This window comes from Ranitomeya imitator, chromosome 4, assembly GCF_032444005.1.
Source record: "Ranitomeya imitator isolate aRanImi1 chromosome 4, aRanImi1.pri, whole genome shotgun sequence".
NCBI classification, from domain to species: Eukaryota; Metazoa; Chordata; class Amphibia; order Anura; family Dendrobatidae; genus Ranitomeya; species Ranitomeya imitator.
The window spans coordinates 636,531,967-636,551,634 of record NC_091285.1 but is presented as its reverse complement, the minus strand read 5'-3'; the positions used below and the strand labels follow the sequence as shown (position 1 = coordinate 636,551,634).

General features: G+C 42.9%; 1 protein-coding gene across 1 annotated transcript in view; it reads right to left on the bottom strand.

The window, feature by feature from the left end:
• Positions 1-4,323: 4,323 nt before the first annotated feature.
• The window catches only part of RASAL3 (RAS protein activator like 3), a 74,406-nt gene continuing 59,061 nt past the window's right edge, over positions 4,324-19,668 (bottom strand). The window contains exons 16-18 of the mRNA XM_069766818.1: positions 10,365-10,552; positions 9,135-9,210; positions 4,324-4,718 (exon numbers count right to left, since the gene is read on the bottom strand). Of these exons, the coding sequence (XP_069622919.1) occupies positions 4,581-4,718; positions 9,135-9,210; positions 10,365-10,552 (402 nt within the window). The 3' untranslated portion in view covers positions 4,324-4,580. The remainder of the gene's footprint in view (positions 4,719-9,134; positions 9,211-10,364; positions 10,553-19,668) is intronic.

Genomic DNA, 19,668 nt, shown 5'->3' with positions numbered 1-19,668 from the left:
AAATGTCTCATTTTGAAAATACAGTTAGAAATCAATATGTGCATTTGCACTTTATGTATTGCGTTTTAACCATAGGCAGCGCTGGCTTCTACCCTCTTTTGCTTTGATATTGGTATGTGGCTGACCACCACTGTTGCCGTGTGCGCCGGGTTACGTGCGCCATTCTTTCTGTGTTTCTGTGATTGGTAGGCTGCTGTACACACATACAGCAGCCCTGCCCTGCCCTAGGCTCTGTATAATTATGCACCTGTGTCTCAGCCTGTCTCACCCTTTATCTGTGGTGCTGGCTGGGCAGTGTGGAGTTTGGACCTGAAATGTCTATGCCTGGACCTGGTCAACCTTTATCCTCGCTTGCCCCTCTGGCGCCATGGGAGTGATTCAGAAATGCTCCAGGTACAGTTTGCATTTAATGTGGTTTTGCTTTTAGTTTGTTTAGGAGGCCTTTATGGCACAGCGAATATAAAAAACATAGAGTAGGATTGCCGCATTATGAGAATGCCGTGAAGTGGCAGGGTAGCTCAAAGAATTGATCAATTGTTTGCTAAATGTCTCATTTTGAAAATACAGTTAGAAATCAATATGTGCATTTGCACTTTATGTATTGCGTTTTAACCATAGGCAGCGCTGGCTTCTCCCCTCTTTTCCTTAGGGTTAGGGGTGTGTTGGAGTTAGGGGTGTAGTTAGGGTTGGGATTAGGGTTAGGGGTGTGTTGGGGTTAGGGGTGTGGTTGGGGTTAGGGGTGTGGTTGGGATTAGGGTTAGGGGTGTGTTTGGATTAGGGTTTCAGTTAAAATTGGTGGTTTCCACTGTTTAGGCACATCAGGGGCTCTCCAAACGCGACATAACGTCCGATCTCAATTCCAGCCAATTCTGCGTTGAAAAATTAAAACAGTGCTCCTTCCCTTCCGAGATCTCCCAGGCGCCCATATGGGGTATGAGCGTACTCAGGACAAATTGGAAAACAACTTTTGGGGTCCAATTTCTCTTGTTACCCTTGGGAAAATATAAATTTGGGGGGCTAAAAAAGCATTTTTGTCGGAAAAAATGATTTTTTATTTTCACGGCTCTGCGTTATAAGCTGTAGTGAAACACTTGGGGATTCAAAGTTCTCACAACACATCTAGATAAGTTCCTTGGGGGGTCTAGTTTCCAATATGGGATCATTTGTGGGGGGTTTCAACTGTTTAGGTACATCAGGGGCTCTGCAAATGCAACGTGACGCCTGCAGACCAATCCATCTAAGTCTGCATTCCAAATGGCGCTCCTTCCCTTTCGAGCTCTGCCATGCGCCCAAACGGTGGTTCCCCCCACATGGGGTATCAGTGTACTCGGGACAAATTGTACAACAACTTTTGGGGTCCAATTTCTCCTGTTACCCTTGGAAAAATACAAAACTGGGGGCTAAAAAATAATTTTTGTGGAAAAAAAATGATTTTTTATTTTCACGGCTCTGCATTATAAACTGTAGTGAAACACTTGGGGGTTCAAAGCTCTCACAACACATCTAGGTAAGTTCCTTAGGGGTCTACTTTCCAAAGTGGTGTCACTTGTGTGGGGTTTCAATGTTTAGTCACATCAGGGGCTCTCCAAATGCAACATGGTGTCCCATCTCAATTCCAGTCAATTTTGCATTGAAAGGTCAAATGGCGCTCCTTCCCTTCTGAGCGCTGTCATGCGCCCAAACAGTGGTTTACCTCCACATATGGGGTATCAGTGTACTCAGGACAAATTGCACAACTTTTGGGGTCCAATTTCTTCTCTTATCCTTGGGAAAATAAAATATTGGGGGCGAAAATATAATTTTTGTGAAAAAATATGATTTTTTATTTTTACGGCTCTGCATTATAAACTTCTGTGAAGCACTTGGTTGGTCAAAGTGCTCACCACACATCTAGATAAGTTCCTTAGGGGGGGTCTACTTTCAAAAATGGTGTCACTTGTGGGGGGTTTCAATGTTTAGGCACATCAGGGGCTCTCCAAACGCAACATGGTGTCCCATCTCAATTCCAGTCAATTTTGCATTGAAAAGTCAAATAGCGCTCCTTCCCTTCTGAGCTCTGTCATGCGCCCAAACTGGTTTACCCCCACATATGGGGTATCGGCGTACTCAGGACAAATTGTGCAACAACTTTTGGGGTCCATTTTTTCGTGTTACGCTTGGTAAAATAAAACAAATTGGAGCTGAAGTAAATTTTTTGTGAAAAAAAAATAAAATGTTCATTTTTTTTAAAACATTCCAAAAATTCCTGTGAACCCCCTTAAGGGTTAATAAACTTCTTGAATGTGGTTTTGAGCACCTTGAGGGGTGCAGTTTTTAGAATGGTGTCACACTTGGGTATTTTCTATCATATAGACCCCTCAAAATGACTTCAAATGTGATGTGGTCCCTAAAAAACAAATGGTGTTGTAAAAATTAGAAATTGCTGGTCAAAGTTTAACCCTTATAACTCCCTAACAAAAAAAAAAATTGGTTCCAAGATTGTGCTGATGTAAAGTAGACATGTGGGAAATGTTACTTATTAAGTATTTTGTGTGACATATCTCTGTGATTTAAGAGCATAAAAATTCAAAGTTGGAAAATTTTGAAATTTTCAAAATGTTCGCCAAATTTCCATTTTTTTCACAAATAAAAGCAGGTAATATCAAAGACATTTTACCAGTATCATGAAGCCCAATATGTCACGAGAAAACAGTGTCAGAATCACCGGGATCCGTTGAAGCGTTCCAGAGTTATAACCTCATAAAGGGACAGTAGTCAGAATTGTAAAAATTGGCCCGGTCATTAATGTGCAAACCACCCTTGGGGCTTATGGGGTTAAGAGGATGAAAACTTTGATGGGAGTTCTTCTTTTATGATTGCAGGGCATTTTTTCCAACGGCCAGTTACTTTTTTATTTTTACAATCACATACCTAATTTGTTTTTGTTTGTGGGGTGATTTGTATTATTTATTAATACCATTTTGGTGTTCAATTAATTTTCTACCTTTTTCTATTTTTGTGGTGGGGCAAAGTAGGGGTTAAAATGCAAAAAGAAACAAAATTCCCAATTATTAATTTGTTATTGATACCATTTACTGTGCGGTATAAGCAATGTGTTAACTTTATTGTGTAAGTTGTAACATTTGCAGGAAAACCAGTTTGATCACTTGCAAGAACAGAAGCATTGGGCGTTGATTTTCACTATGCCCGATTCTTGTTTTCCGCTGACATCATCTACTAAGATAGTCAGCGGCTTTTGGTGAAAATGGAGGGTTTGGTCAACTTTGCACTCTATTGCACCATTAGTCATCACTGTTGTTCCAATGACAGCAGCAATGCCTTCAATGCTATAAAAAGTAGCCTTATCCTATTTCTTCAGGTTGTATTAGTCCACTATGGACCAGCAAAAACAATTTTTCCAATGGTGTTTCACGTGATCAGACGTTCCTGGCATTCACCATATTTATACAGTAAGTATATAATTTGTTTTTGGATTACAAAGATGTCAGGAAGATCTCATGCCAATGAATCTGTCGGAAAATATGTAAACTGGATGATAGGTTCCGACCATCTCTCTCCCCTAGAGGACCAAAGGATAACAAAGGAAACCTACAACAGGGCCAAAGCTGAGACGATCATTTACTAAGGCTTTTTTATTGGCTTATTCCCTAAAAAAACAATTAAACTCTGCTTTTCATTCTGTAATTACAGCAAAGACCATGGTGCGTCGAAAAAAAAATGTCCTTGCTTTGTATAACCAGATGGAGGTGTCTAAATAATTTTCTTGGTGGGCACAACCACAGTACACTCTTCCTACTCTGCTGGAGACTGATCTTTTCATCAATTCTAGATTATTTTGTGCTTCAATTTGGCCAACATAAGAGTTCATATGGTTATTCTTCTCTGATATATTTTATTTATGTATTGAGATTCAAAGATGGACAACAATGAGTTAAGCTGGCCACACGCTACAGATTTTGGAACTTTGGAGCATTTTCTCCCAGCCACTGGCACATTTTTATGGCTCAGATGAGCCTGATAGATGCCAACCGAAAGTAGACATATGTTGAAAATTCCATCTGCCATGTTTTATTGGAAAAGTCATTGGAAAAGTCATTTATAATAAATCAGGGATCTGCTTTCCATGAGTGGAAGACCGGACTCAGAAATAGATCACAGCAATCAGACCTTTTGTCCCAGTTGTTGTTGACAAAAATGTCAACCTTCACAGTCCAAACAAGAAATCAAGGTCCTACAAAAACGACCCAAATGTTTTACAAGTTGAGGTTGTATCTGGTCAATGTGGAAAGGGATGACACCCAAGCCAGAAAAAAAAAAGGAAGATTGTTTTAGTAGACTTCTTTATTCTTCTCTCTCTATTAACATCCTACACCCGAACCCAGTGTACTTGATTTACCCACTGTCTCTTAGAAAAAGTCTTTTGACTGATTATATGTTATGCCAGTTATATGCAAATATATGTTATAAATACTTTGGTCATAAGGCTCGAAAAGTTTCTGATGTGCCCTAGACAAAAGGCAACTTTCCCTAATGAAAACTATTCTGCGTCAAGACGATGGATCATAAATTGGTGGGGCGGACTAATCGGTGTCAGAACTCTCTGTTCCATCCATATCATTGGTTATAGAGGTGTCTTCCAAGGCATTTTCCATGTGATGCTTATTTTGACCTTGTTTGCAGTTTGCAGATGTCTTCTCCAGTACTGACAAATGTCTCTCCTGCAAGAATAATAAAGGCAAAAATATATTTTAGCCGGGCAGCACAAATAATATTCACTGTCATGCACATAATCTGCCGTGGACCCATACTTTAGTTCAAATGGGGGCATATGGCTAATTTTTATTTACAGATTTTATCAATTGTGTTAATTTTTTGCCATGCTATGGATTTACACTTGGGTAGAAGAAGGTTCCTTGCCATACAATGACACATGAAGTGTCCAAAAATTGACTTTTAGGTTATGGGTAGAAAGAGTGGTTGAGTAGTTTTTTAAAGTGGGTCTCCTCCCCAAAAAAGTACCTGAAAATCAATGTAAAAAGACCTAAAAGACTCTTTCTATTAATTTCAATTGTAAAACCACTTTGCTGTTCTTATGCTCAGTTACTTGGAATTTTCTTTTCTGCTTTAAAGGGTTGTCCACTACTCGGACAATCCCTTCTCAAACACTTAAACTTTGAAAAATGCCTAGTAAAAAAAAAAAAAGAAAGTACCGGTCACCTCTTTGCAACCACTGCTCATGGAATTTACTCTAAACGAGCCACTATTTAATTAAAAGGCTGCAAAAATACACTTCAAGAACGGAAACTCTTCTAAAATTCTTTAAAAACTCTTCAAAACCACTTTGGGAAATGAACAATTCTTCCAAAAAATCTCAAAGTAAAGTAGCTATGTGCCAATTGAGTCTTTTGAGGAGTTTTTGAAGGAGAAACTACACAGAAACTCTCCAAATCACCCTCAAAATACAAAACTTCTCAAAATCTTTCTGTTCAGTTTTCAATAAAAAAAAAAAACTGGACAAAAAGACACTGTGTGCACATACCCAACCACCACAAAAAAATGAACATGTATAAAACAATGTAAAAATGAAGTTGCTGTGCACATGTTCAGTCTTTTGTAACTTCGCTTAACTTCTTCAGGGTTCGGAAACGGTGATGCAATTAAAGGGCCACTGTCACCCCCTCCAGCCGTTATAAACTAAAAGAGCCACCTTGTGCAGCAGTAAGAGAAAACAGCGCGGAGGGGCAGCGCCGAAAGCCCCTGAAGATGTGAGTGACAGCAGAGTACCGTTCAAGCTGGGGAGTGAGGACCCGCCTCCGTGGACAAAGATAGGTATTTTTGCAAAGTTTCAAAGCGCTTTATTTTAGTAATACCTGAACACAAAACTAAAAGAGCCACCTTGTTAGAATGCAGCATTACTGCTGCACAAGGTGGCTCTTTTAGTTTATAACGGCTGGAGGGGGTGACAGTGGCCCTTTAAAAGAAGTAACATGTTCATTCTAGTTTTTTATGTACGAGAAAAATGGACTGGGTTTCATCAGTGATTTTCATCAGAGTGTCATAAAATCTTTATCAGATTTTGGCACGAGTTTCATCATTTTTTTTCAGTGAAGAGAAAATAAAAGTCTTTTACCCTTTCTCCTATTTATCAGTCAATGAAATTGCCTGTACATGGATAGCATCCGAGTGTTGTCCGATTTTTTCACTGACCCATGGACTTGCTTTGCCAATGTTAATCTGGCACTCATACCAAAATTGGACATCTTGATGATTTTTACATGGACCACTCAGTCCAAGGAAAAAAATTGATTTGCGAACAGCAACACACACTGTTATAGGTACGATTGTTATCTGTGAAAAACACGGATAGGACTCGTACGTGAAAAACTGAAGTGTGAATGAGTCCAAAAGTGGTTGGCTTGTTTAGAAAACCCAATTGTAAGCTATGTGCATATGGCATCGTTTAAATTCAGGCGAACCTGACAAGTTTTTCAACCAGATGTTTTTAGGAAATCCTGATGTGTTTTTTTTTTTCTTAAGCTTCTTTTGTCCAATTAGTTCAATAATTTCCAGAGCATTTTTCCTACGGTTTTAGCCACCGATGATTTTTTTAAGGTTTTCCCATGGTTTTTCTGACATCTTTTATTCTAGCTTTTTCCAATTGTTTTCCTCACTTCATTGAATAATGAAAAAAATTATGGCAAAATGCTCCTAGAAATGTCCAATCGTTTTTTTGAGCATTCCTATTGACTTGCATTGAAAAGTACGGAGCTTCTTCCAAGCAGAAGAATGTTAACCCCTTACCGGCATCGGACGTACTATACCGTCCGATGCCGGCTCCCCTGCTTTGATGCAGGGCTCCGCGGTGAGCCCGCACCAAAGCCGGGACATGTCAGCTGTTTTGAACAGCTGACATGTGCCCGTAATAGGCGCGGGCAGAATCGCGATCTGCCCGCACCTATTAACTAGTTAAATGCCGCTGTCAAACGCAGACAGTGGCATTTAACTACCGCTTCCGGCCGGGCGGCCGGAAATGACGTCATCGCCGACCCCCGTCACATGTCCGGGGGTCGGCGATGCGTCTCCATTGTAGCCATAGAGGTCCTTGAGACCTCTATGGTTACTGATTGCCCGTCGCTGTGAGCGCCACCCTGTGGTCGGCGCTCACAGCACACGTGCAATTCTGCTACATAGCAGCGATCAGCAGATCGCTGCTATGTAGCAGAGCCGATCGTGCTGTCCCTGCTTCTAGCCTCCCATGGAGGCTATTGAAGCATGGCAAAAGTTAAAAAAAAAAGTTTAAAAAAATGTGAAAAAAATAAAAAAAACATAAAAGTTTAAATCACCCCCCTTTCGCCCCAATCAAAATAAATCAATAAAAAAAATATCTACGCATATTTGGTATCGCCGCGCTCAGAATTGCCCGATCTATCAAATAAAAAAAAGTATTAACCTGATCGCTAAACAGCGTAGCGGGAAAAAAACTCGAAACGCCAGAATTACGTTTTTTTGGTCGCCGCGACATTGCATTAAAATGCATTAACGGGCGATCAAAAGAACGTATCTGCACCGAAATGCTATCATTAAAAACGTCATCTCGGCACGCAAAAAATAAGCCCTCAACCGACCCCAGATCACGAAAAATGGAGACGCTACGAGTATCGGAAAATGGCGCAATTTTTTTTTTTTTTTTTTTTTAGCAAAGTTTGGAATTTTTTTTCACCACTTAGATAAAAAATAACCTAGTCATGTTTGGTGTCTATGAACTCGTAATGACCTGGAGAATCATAATGGCAGGTCATTTTTAGCATTTAGTGAACCTAGCAAAAAAGCCAAACAAAAAACCAATGTGGGATTGCACTTTTTTTGCAATTTCACCGCACTTGGAATTTTTTTCCCGTTTTCTAGTACACGACATGCTAAAACCAATGATGTCGTTCAAAAGTACAACTCGTCCCGCAAAAAATAAGCCCTCACATGGCCAAATTGACGGAAAAATAAAAACGTTATGGCTCTGGGAAGGAGGGGAGCGAAAAACGAACACGGAAAAACGAAAAATCCCCTGGTCATGAAGGGGTTAAAGTCATTTTTTTTAACCGGTTGGTACTACTAGAGATCTCAAGAGGTTAAAAGAAGTTCACAAACCTGATGTTAGGGGTCGAGTTCCCGCTTCTGCACAGGGGGAATCTCGGGCCGTTTCTGCTGCGATCTCCCATTCTTCTCCTGCTGCAGTGGAACTTGCTCAGCAGAGACGTCGGTCCTTGCGTCTGACTCAGTCTCACTCTGTGCTTAGGCTTGCTGTTGCTTCTCCAGCTTTTGCCATTAAAGCCAGTGCTGGGCAGCAGCAAGCGGACGCTTTTGGGACTAATCTCGGCCATGCGCTAGTGTACAATTGTATACGTGTGTTTGTTGTGAGTGCAAGTCATTCATTAAATACCCCTACACTATTGTATGACTGTTCGCGTAAGGTGTATGGCAGCTATCTAGCACCCGACTAACCACTCAACGTGTCACACACGAATCAGCGTCTATTTCTGTGACCGTCAGTGCGGCGCCACGCGCCAGTAGTGCGCTTCCTGACCCACGTCTGGGTGCTTAGTGGTGTCTGCCAGCACGGCACAGTTCGCACTTCGGTGCTCTAACTATATCAGTTACCTAACACACCCAGTTGCTGTGTTGTGCGCAAGTAGTCTGAACGGACTTCAACCCCGAGTCTTGGGATTGAGTTCGCTGACTCCTTGCTTGCACTCTTTAGTGCGGTATTGTGGACCTGTGGCTTTACAGGGTTCGCTTCCACCGCCATATAGCGCTGTCATTTACTAGCAGCAGGTTTTCACCTGCACGGTGGACCCCGGACTGCGAACGCACCTATTAATATTTCATCTTATACTTGGTGCGTTCCGCCAGTCCTACCACCTGAAGATTTGCACATCAAGTCGCTTTTACATAGAAATGCCTGTGTTTTCGTTCTTTTTAACCTTTTTTGATATTTTTATTTCAGGCTGTTTCCGCAAATTGACCACTAGCTCTCAGGTTTCCCTACAAACCTGGGTGGCTTTCCTCTAGGTACACTCCTGTTTTCAATATGTTACTTGTAGACCAAGGCTCAGGGCCACTTATGTAATATGAGACCTCACCAGTATTGAAATCTTCTCTTCATTCTTCTTCCTTTGTGTCTTCTCTTCAGCACATTCCTTCTGTAAGGCATCCATCCTGATAAAAAAAAAGTTCAAAAATTAAAAAAAAAAAGAAAAGAATAGCAAATTGAAATCTGGGATGGAAGATTTGATTTGTCATTATAAATAGCTGGATAAATGGTGACCCACTTGAAATGGATCACAATGATATGGGGATCTGTCGTCTTTGACCCTCAATCTAATCCAAAAGGAATTTATCTCATTGCACTTTGATGACACTGAGGCCCGATTCAAGAAAACTGATGTTTACATCTGTGAAAAGTTGCAAAACTTGTGAGAAATGTGAGGCTGCCCAAAAATGTTGCTGCTTTTGGCATTTTCATGACTTTTCATCCGGCTCTGACAAAGTGGGCAAAGCTGTGGCTGGATGGGTTGTGGTGACACTGCTCGTGAAGAATTCATGAAGAACGGTAGTGTTCATTTCCCCTCACCACACAAAAATCAGGATAGGTGCAAAGTGGTGTCTGCCCCCATGTGGCCCACCACAAATCTTACTTCAGTCGCTGATTTGTGGCGGGCGCATATGGAGACACATGCCACTTCACGTCTTGCCTGATTCATTGAGAGGCATGCGCCACTTAATCAGGTGTCTTGCACTTCTCCCCACTCTGTGAAAAACACCAGTCTTGATGAATTGGGGCCCATGACTTGTTTATTGGAGCCAGTCTGAATTATGGTAACCCTCATACACCTTATTAGGTTTCCATAACGCACAATGGGGCTGATTCACCAAAGCTTTTGCACCAGAAAAGTGTTTTTAAAGCTTTGGAAAGTGTAAAAAATGTGTGCATTGAATAATTGACCAAAAATGTTAAGACTTTTGACATTTTCACGACAGTTTAAACCAGTTCAGCTGAAATGGGTGGAGGTAGGAAAGGGACAGGACAGAAGCATGGCCCTGCCCGACGATCATATTCATAAAAAATGCTCGTGTTTTTATGCCAAAAAATTTATCTCCAGTCCCTGTCCATTTCAGCCATGGTGTATAAAGGTAAATGCCACAGAGGAGATGGGCCAAAGTCATTAAGTTCACCTCTTAATTCATTCGGCACCATGTACTCCAGCAACGCTGGTGTAGAGCAACTATGCACTAGGACAGTCATGATGAATTGGTCCCATTGTTTTGTACCTTTTGTCAATTACAAGATGTTCTCCTTTTTTGCTTATTACCTGCTTTGCATTTGAGTCATCTGGTTGGCCATCTCCGCTTGTAATGCCTTGTGCATTTCCTCTACTTTGGCCAACTGGTCCAAGGCTTCTTGCATCTTCTCCACCATTTTGAACATCTGTTCTTCAAGATGCGTTTGTTTTTCCTGGTTTTCGGCTATTTGTCCCTTCATCTCCTGTAGGTCCAGCTCCTAATGACATCAGAAATTATAGTTACTTTACCACATATCCCAACTACACAATGTAAGTTGGTAGACCACCCTTCCTATGCTACAGTAGTTTAATCTATGGGCCCTATTCATCATTTGCAGATTTTTTTTAAGTCACTTTCTCCTTGTTTTGTCTTATTATTGTTGCTGACTTTATTTTTTTTGCCAAATTCATAAAAAAAGCGCATTCATGGATTTTGATCAAAGCCCAAAATTGTCTTTTTTCTCCCTCACTTTTAGTTGTTTTGTGACCTTTTAACAGGAAAAGCTGCATGTTATTTAACATGTCTCTAAAAATATATCTATGATAACTGACATACATAAAATCACTCCAGAGAGAGACTGGAGTAGAGTTGGGCCAAATCTTGTTTCCCTTGTTAAAAAAAAGACAAGATTCTGGTCTGCAACATCTAGAAAATTGACGTGAAAACCGTAAAACAAAAGCACAAAATTCAACTTGAAAAAAAGGCAAAAATTATTTGAATAATTTTTTGCAAATCAAAAACTTATTAATTGGGAAGAATTAAACACTGCCCCCCCAAATGGTAGAAAATGCAATGATGAATTGTGCCCATTTATCTTCACTTACACCTCTGTGCCGGGACTTGATTGAACTTTACTCCTCCTGGCAGCATTTGGTTTTCACTCATGGAGGCGGTGCTGGTGTGGGATCAGTCACTTCTTTGTGTATAGAGAGCGGCGGCTGTAACTATGCCCCCGAAACTGACTGACAGCCGGTCATAATGTTGAGCTGCTGTCAGTCAGTACCGGAGCGCGATTACTGAAACCTAAACACTACTGTGAGGAATAAAGTTAATTTCCTCCCGGGAACATTGGTATAAGTGCGGGCTCTGGTAAACAACAGTGAGGTTAGTTGGGTGAAGATTAACCTCATATCTGCAGGTTAATAGCATTTTTTCACGTGACAGGTTCCCTTTAAAATATATACTTTTCATGTAGGTCATGTAAAAGATGTCAGCTATTCTGCTCTTGCTTGTCTTCACATTAGAGCTATTTGTGGACTCCAGTCACATTTGGAGAACATTACCACTGACCACCAGCTCTCTGGTGTGAAGACCTTTCCAAAGAAATCTCCCTAATCAATCTTACACACCTAAACTTTCAACTTTTAGGTTGTAATAATTTTTGACTAAGTACATCTTGGATAGACGTAAGTTGGTCATACACATTAGATCAGATAATTAGCTAATATGTAGGGAGACCTCCATTGAGACTCTTGTCAGAAGGAACAAGGATTGGGCTTGTTGATTTTTCAAATCCTTCTTTATATTGGGTGGTAAGCAACTGTTAGATATTGTCTTAGCCAATCACCTTTTCTTAATAAGTGTGTGGCAGTGACCCATGTCACAGGTATGGGTCGCTGTTTGTAATCCCCAGGATGCGTATGGAGGTGTAGTGAGGTCATGAGGGGATATTGCAGTCACAGGTGTAGCTGTGATTGCAATGGTGAAGCAGTGACCGATGTCACAGGTAGAGGTCACTGTGTGTTCTGCCCAGGTTGTGCATGGAGGCGTATAAAGGCCATAGGAGGGCATGGCAGTCACGGGCATAGCTGTGACTGCAATGCAGACTGATAATAAAAAGAAGTGTAGTCTTGGACATGCTAGTGTCCAAGACAGATGTAGGGACAATCTGCTCTGGAATGTGTGTTTTGAAACTGACTGCAGTATGTTAGTGGTGCAGTTCGTTTCATTTCCAGTTCGGATGTTCCATGTGGCTTGATGCCACAGGTTTGTTTGTTAAAAGTCCTGCACTTGAGGGTTTGGGTGTTTCAGGGTCAGTGTCAGTGTCCGGCTGGTGGCTCTGCGGAGCTTTGTCGATGTCCGGTGATGCAGGACAGAGCAGAGCCAAGCAGCCAGGGAAGCTGAGATGCCTGCCATCCACATCTAACACAGCACTGCTGCCACCCACAGGAACTGGACAAAAGGAGGTGCAGCGTGTTTATTGGCTGAAAACTAATGGAGAAGTTGTGAGTAAAACTGTGAGTGAAAGAGACATTGACATGGCTTGCGGTCGCCCACAGTAACTGGACAAAACGAGGTCCAGCGTGTTTAGGGGCTGCAAACTAATGAAGGGAAGCGGTTATGATCCGGTGACCTTGGAGCTGCATGAGAACTTTCACTGGAGAAGATGGCCACTATACTGACCGCAATCCTGAACTTAACACCACAACTAGAAGTAGCCGTGGAGTGTACCTAACACACCTAGACACCTCGTCACAGCCGGAGGACTAAATACCCCTAAAGATGGAAATTGGAATACTATCTTGACTCAGAGAAAATCCCCAAAGGATAGACAGCCCCCCAACAAATATTGGCGGTGAGTCGGAGAGGAAAAAACATACACAGGCAGAAAAACAGGATTTAGCACAGGAGGCCACTCTAGCTAGATAGGACAGGATAGGACAGAGTTCTGTGCGGTCAGTATTAAAACCCTTCAAAACATCCACAGCAGAATATGCAAAAAACTTCCTACATCTAACTAAAAGATGTAGGAGCGTAAATCTGCAACTCCAGTGAATCCTGCAATCAGAGCAGGAATAAAACTGAAACAAGCACACAGCAGTGTGCCACAGATACAAAAACCAAACACTTATCTTTGCTGAATTTGGCAGCAAGCAGGAGAAGCCAGAAAGTGATCCAACACTTCACAAGGAACATTGACAACTGACAAGGGATGAAGGATCCTGCACACCTAAATATCCCAGTCAGAATTCATCCGATACACCTGGCCAGGACTGCGAGTCAGAGACAACTGCATTCCCACCTACAACCACTGGAGGGAACCCAAGAGCAGAATTCACAACAGTACCCCCCCCTCTTGAGGAGGGGTCACCGAACCCTCACCAGGGCCCCCAGGACGATCAGGACAAGCCAGATGAAAGGCACGGACCAAATCAGCAGCATGGACATCAGAGGTAAAAACCCAAGAATTATCCTCCTGGCCATAACCCTTCCATTTGACCAGGTACTGAAGCTTCCGCCTCGAAAAACGGGAATCCAAACTCAACAACATATTCCAACTCCCCATCAACCAACACAAGGGCCGGAGGATCAACAGAGGGAGCAACGGGCTCCACATATTTCCGCAACAAAGATCTATGGAAGACATTATGGATAGCAAAAGAGGCCGGAAGCGCCAGTCGAAAAAACACCGGATTAATAATCTCAGAAATCCTATAAGGACCAATAAACCGAAGCGTAAACTTAGGAGAAGAAACCTTCATAGGAACATGACGGGAAGACAACCAGACCAGATCCCCAACCCAAAGCCGGGAACCAACACACCGACGACGATTAGCAAAACGTTGAGCCTCCTCTTGAGACAACACCAACTTGTCCACCACATGAGCCCAAATATGCTACAACCTGTCCATCACAGAATCCACACCAGGACAGTCAGAAGGCTCAACCTGCCCAGAAGAAAAACGAGGATGAAAACCAAAATTACAAAAGAAAGGCGAAACCAAGGTAGCAGAACTGGCCCGATTATTAAGGGCAAACTCGGCCAATGGCAAGAAGGCCACCAAATCATCCTGATCAGCAGACACAAAGCATCTCAAATAAGTCTCCAATGTCTGATTAGTTCGCTCGGTCTGGCCATTTTTCTGAGGATGAAATCCAGAAGAAAAAGACAAATCAATACCCAGCCTAGCACAAAAGGCCCGCCAAAACCTAGAAACAAACTGGGAACCTCTGTCGGACACAATATTCTCCGGAATACCATGCAAACGAACCACATGCTGAAAGAACAACGGAACCAAATCAGAAGAGGAAGGCAATTTAGGTAAGGGCACCAAATGAACCATCTTAGAGAACCGGTCACAAACAACCCAGACATCTTCTGGGAGACCGGAAGATCAGAAATCCATCGAAATATGCGTCCAGGGCCTCTCAGGGACTGGCAATGGCAAAAGCAACCCACTAGCACGGGAACAACAAGGCTTGGCCCGCGCACAAGTCCCACAGGACTGCACAAAAGAACGCACATCACATGACAATGAAGGCCACCAAAAGGACCTACCAACCAAATCTCTGGTACCAAAAATGCCAGGATGACCGGCCAACACGGAACAGTGAACCTCAGAAATCACTCTACTAGTCCATCTGTCAGGAACAAACAATTTCCCCACAGGACAGCGGTCAGGTTTGTCAGCCTGAAATTCCTGAAGAACCCGTCGTAAATCAGGGGAAATGGCAGAAAGGACCACCCCCTCTTTCAGAATACCGACCGGCTCTAAGACCTCAGGAGAATCAGGCAAAAACTCCTAGAGAGGGCATCAGCCTTAATATTCTTAGAACCCAGAAGGTACGAGACCACGAAATCAAAACGGGAAAAAAATAAGGACCATCGAGCCTGTCTAGGATTCAGCTGTTTAGCAGACTCGAGGTAAATCAAATTCTTATGATCGGTCAAGACCACAATACGGTGCTTAGCTCCCTCAAGCCAATGTCGCCACTCCATAAACGCCCACTTCATAGCTAACAACTCCCGATTGCCGACATCATAATTGCGTTCAGCAGGCGAAAACTTACGGGAAAAGAAGGCACACGGTTTGATTAAGGAACCAACAGGATCCCTCTGAGACAAAACGGCCCCTGCCCCAATCTCAGAAGCGTCAACCTCAACCTGAAACGGAAGAGAACCATCCGGTTGGCGCAACACTGGAGCAGAAGTAAATCAACGTTTAAGCTCCTGAAAGGCAGAGACAGCCGCAGAGGACCAATTCGCCACATCAGCGCCTTTCTTCGTCAAATCGGTCAAGGGTTTAACCACGCTGGAAAAATTAGCAATGAAACGGCGATAAAAATTTGCAAAACCCAAAAATTTCAGAAGGCTCTTCACGGATGTGGGCTGAATCCAATCATGAATGGCCTGAACCTTAACCGGATCCATCTCTATAGACGAAGGAGAAAAAATGAAGCCCAAAAAAGAGACTTTCTGCACCCCAAAGAGACACTTAGACCCTTTCACAAACAGGGCATTGTCACGAAGGATCTGAAATACCATCCTGACCTGTTGCACATGAGACTCCCAATCATCGGAAAAAATCAAAATATCGTCCAAATATACAATCAAGAATTTATCAAGATAAGTCCGGAAGATATCATGCATGAAGGACTGAAAAACAGATGGAGCATTAGAAAGTCCGAATGGCATCACAAGGTATTCAAAATGGCCTTCGGGCGTGTTAAACGCAGTTTTCCATTCATCACCCTGCTTAATACAAACAAGATTATATGCCCCTCGAAGGTCAATCTTGGTAAACCAACTAGCTCCCTTAATCCTAGCAAACAAATCGGAAAGCAAAGGTAAAGGATATTGAAACTTGACCGTGATTTTATTCAAGAGGCGATAATCTATACAGGCTCTCAAGGAACCATCTTTTTTAGCAACAAAAAAGAACCCCGCTCCCAACGGTGAAGAAGATGGCCGAATATGCCCTTTCTCCAAAGACTCCTTAATATAGCTCCGCATGGCGGTATGTTCAGGCACAGATAGATTAAAAAGTCGACCCTTAGGAAACTTACAGCCTGGAATCAAGTCAATAGCACAATCGCAGTCCCTGTGCGGTGGAAGAAAACTGGACTTGGGCTCATCGAATACATCCTGAAAATCAGACAAAAACTCTGGAATCTCAGAAGGTGAAGAAGAGGAGATTGACATCAAAGGAACATCATTATGAACCCCCTGACAACCCCAACTAGTCACAGACATGGACTTCCAGTCCAACACAGGATTATGCACCTGCAACCATGGAAAACCCAGCACGATAACATCATGCAAGTTATGCAACACCAGAAATCGACAATATTCCTGATGGGCTGGCGCCATGCGCATGGTCACCTGTGTCCAAAACTGGGGCTTATTTTTAGCCAAGGGTGTAGCATCAATGCTCCTTAAAGGAATAGGGTTCTGCAAAGGCTGCAAGGGAAAACCACAATGCTTGGCAAACTCAAAATCCATTAAATTCAAGGCGGTGCCTGAATCTACAAACGCCATGACAGAAAATGATGACAATGAGCAGATCAAGGACACAGATAACAGAAATTTAGGTTGTACAGTACTGATGGTAATTGAACTGGCGATCCTCTTTGTCCGCTTAGGGCAGACAGAAATGAGAAGCGTCGCCACAATAATATCACAACCTATTTTGATGTCTGAAACCTTGTCGTTCCGTTCTAAACAGAATTCTATCACATTGCATAGGCTCAGAAATTTGCTCTGAGGATAATGCCACAGCGCGCACAGTTCTGCGCTCCCGCAGGCGTCAGTCAATCTGAATGGCCAGAGACATAGATTCACTCAGACCGGAAGGCGTGGGAAACCCCACCATAACATCTTTAACGGATTCAGAAAGCCCCCTTCTGAAAATTGCCGCCAAAGCATCATTATTCCATTTAGTCAACACAGACCATTTTCTGAATTTCTGACAATACAATTCTGCCGCCTCTTGACCCTGAGACAGGGCCAACAAGGTCTTCTCAGCTTGATCCACAGAATTAGGTTCATCATATAATAGTCCTAAAGCCTGAATAAAGGAGTCAATATTAAGCAAAGCCGGATTCCCAGATTCCAGGGAAAACGCCCAATCCAGCAGGGAGATTACAATTTTTACCTGCTGAATGGAATTACCAGAGGATCGAGGTCTCAGGTCAAAAAACAGTTTACAGTTGTTTTTAAAACTCAAAAATTTAGACCTGTCACCAGAAAACAAATCAGGAGTAGGAATCTTCGGTTCTAAAGCAGGAGTCTGAACAATATAATCAGAAATACCTTGCACCCTAGCAGCAAGCTGGTCTACACGAGAAGCTAATTCCTGAACATTCATGCTTGCACCAGGCTCCTCAGCCACCCAGATATTAAGAGGGAAGAGAACACAAAACAGACTGGAGAAAAAAAAAAGGCTCAAGAGCTTCCTTCCCTTCTCCTGAGATGCATCTAACTCATTGTTGGCCAGTTGTACTGTTATGATCCGGTGACCTTGGAGCTGCATGAGAACTTTCACTGGAGAAGATGGCAACTATACTGACCGCAATCCTGAACTTAACACCACAACTAGAAGTAGCCGTGGAGTGTACCTAACACACCTAGACACCTCGTCACAGCCGGTGACTAAATACCCCTAAAGATGGAAATTGGAATACTATCTTGCCTCAGAGAAAATCTCCAAAGGATAGACAGCCCCCCACAAATATTGGCGGTGAGTCGGAGAGGAAAAAAACATACACAGGCAGAAAAACAGGATTTAGCACAGGAGGCCACTCTAGCTAGATAGGACAGGATAGGACAGAGTTCTGTGCGGTCAGTATTAAAACCCTTCAAAACATCCACAGCAGAATATACAAAAAACTTCCTACATCTAACTAAAAGATGTAGGAGCGTAAATCTGCAACTCCAGTGAATCCTACAATCAGAGCAGGAATAAAACTTAAACAAGCACACAGCAGTGTGCCACAGATACAAAATCCAAACACTTATCTTTGCTGAATTTGGCAGCAAGCAGGAGAAGCCAGAAAGTGATCCAACACTTCACAAGGAACATTGACAACTGGCAAGGGCTAAAGGATCCTGCACACCTAAATATCCCAGACAGAATTGTAATCATCCGATACACCTGGCCAGGACTGCGAGTCAGGGACAACTGCATTCCCACCTACATCCACTGGAGGGAACCCAAGAGCAGAATTCACAACAGGAAGCTGTGTGTAAGAGACTATTTCACGGTGTGCAGTCGCCCACGGAAACTGGACACAGGGAAGTCCGGCATGTTTAGGGACTGTGATTCAAAGCCATGTACTATGAAGTGCTGTGGACAGGTGTGAAGTGAACACTGATATTATTTGCACTCGTGTGAATTGGACTTTAATGCTGTGAGGAAACAGATTAAAGAGTCTTTTGTGTTTGAACTGAACTTTGTTGGTCCCAGCCTCTTCACTGCGTACGGTGCCACCGCTGCACTAAATAAGGAAAAACATACAGTACATGCTCAGCCTGACCAACATGTGCTTACTTATGTTTAGGGAGTAAGAGGTGGTGGCCGATCAGCAATCTAACTTTCATGCGTGAAGATGAAGAATGGAGAATCTTGTGACTTAGCTTAGCTTAAAGGTACCTTCACACATAACGATATTGTTAACGATATCGTTGCTATTTGTGACGTAGCAACGATATCGTTAATGAAATCGTTATGTGTGACAGCGACCAACGATCAGGCCCCTGCTGGGAGATCGTTGGTCGCTGAATAAAGTCCAGAACTTTATTTCGTCGCTGGACTCCCTGGAGACATCGCTGGATCGGCGTGTGTGACACCGATCCAGCGATGTCTTCACTGGTAACCAGGGTAAACATCGGGTAACTAAGCGCAGGGCCGCGCTTAGTAACCCGATGTTTACCCTGGTTACCATGCTAAAAGTAAAAAAAAACAAACAGTACATACTTACCTACAGCTGTCTGTCCCCGGCGCTGCGCTCTGCACTCCTCCTGTACTGGTTGTGAGCCGGAAAGCAGAGCGGTGACGTCACTGCTCTGCTTTCCGGCTCCCAGACAGTACAGGAGGAGAGCAGAGAAGCAGAGCGCAGCGCTGGAGGACAGACGGCTGTAGGTAAGTATGTACTGTTTTTTTTTTTTTACTTTTAGCATGGTAACCAGGGTAAACATCGGGTTACTAAGCGCGGCCCTGCGCTTAGTTACCCGATGTTTACCCTGGTTACCGGCATCGTTGGTCGCTGGAGAGCGGTCTGTGTGACAGCTCTCCAGCGACCAAACAGCGACGCTGCAGCGATTCGGATCGTTGTCGGTATCGCTGCAGCGTCGCTAAATGTGAAGGGGCCTTAAAGGATGTATGGCTAGGATTCTATTCTTTTATTTGTTAGCTCGTAAAAAAACAGACCTTCTATTCATAAAATGAATTCGTTTATAAAGGTTATCACTTTAAGTGCAAGATGAAGGAAAACAAAAGTTTAGCGTCCCGACTCTACACACAGTACAGCATCTGCAACCAAAGAAATAATGACTACTTGTCTTCACATCTGTTGGTATGAAGGATTAATAGCCAGAGAGAAGCCTCTAAAAAG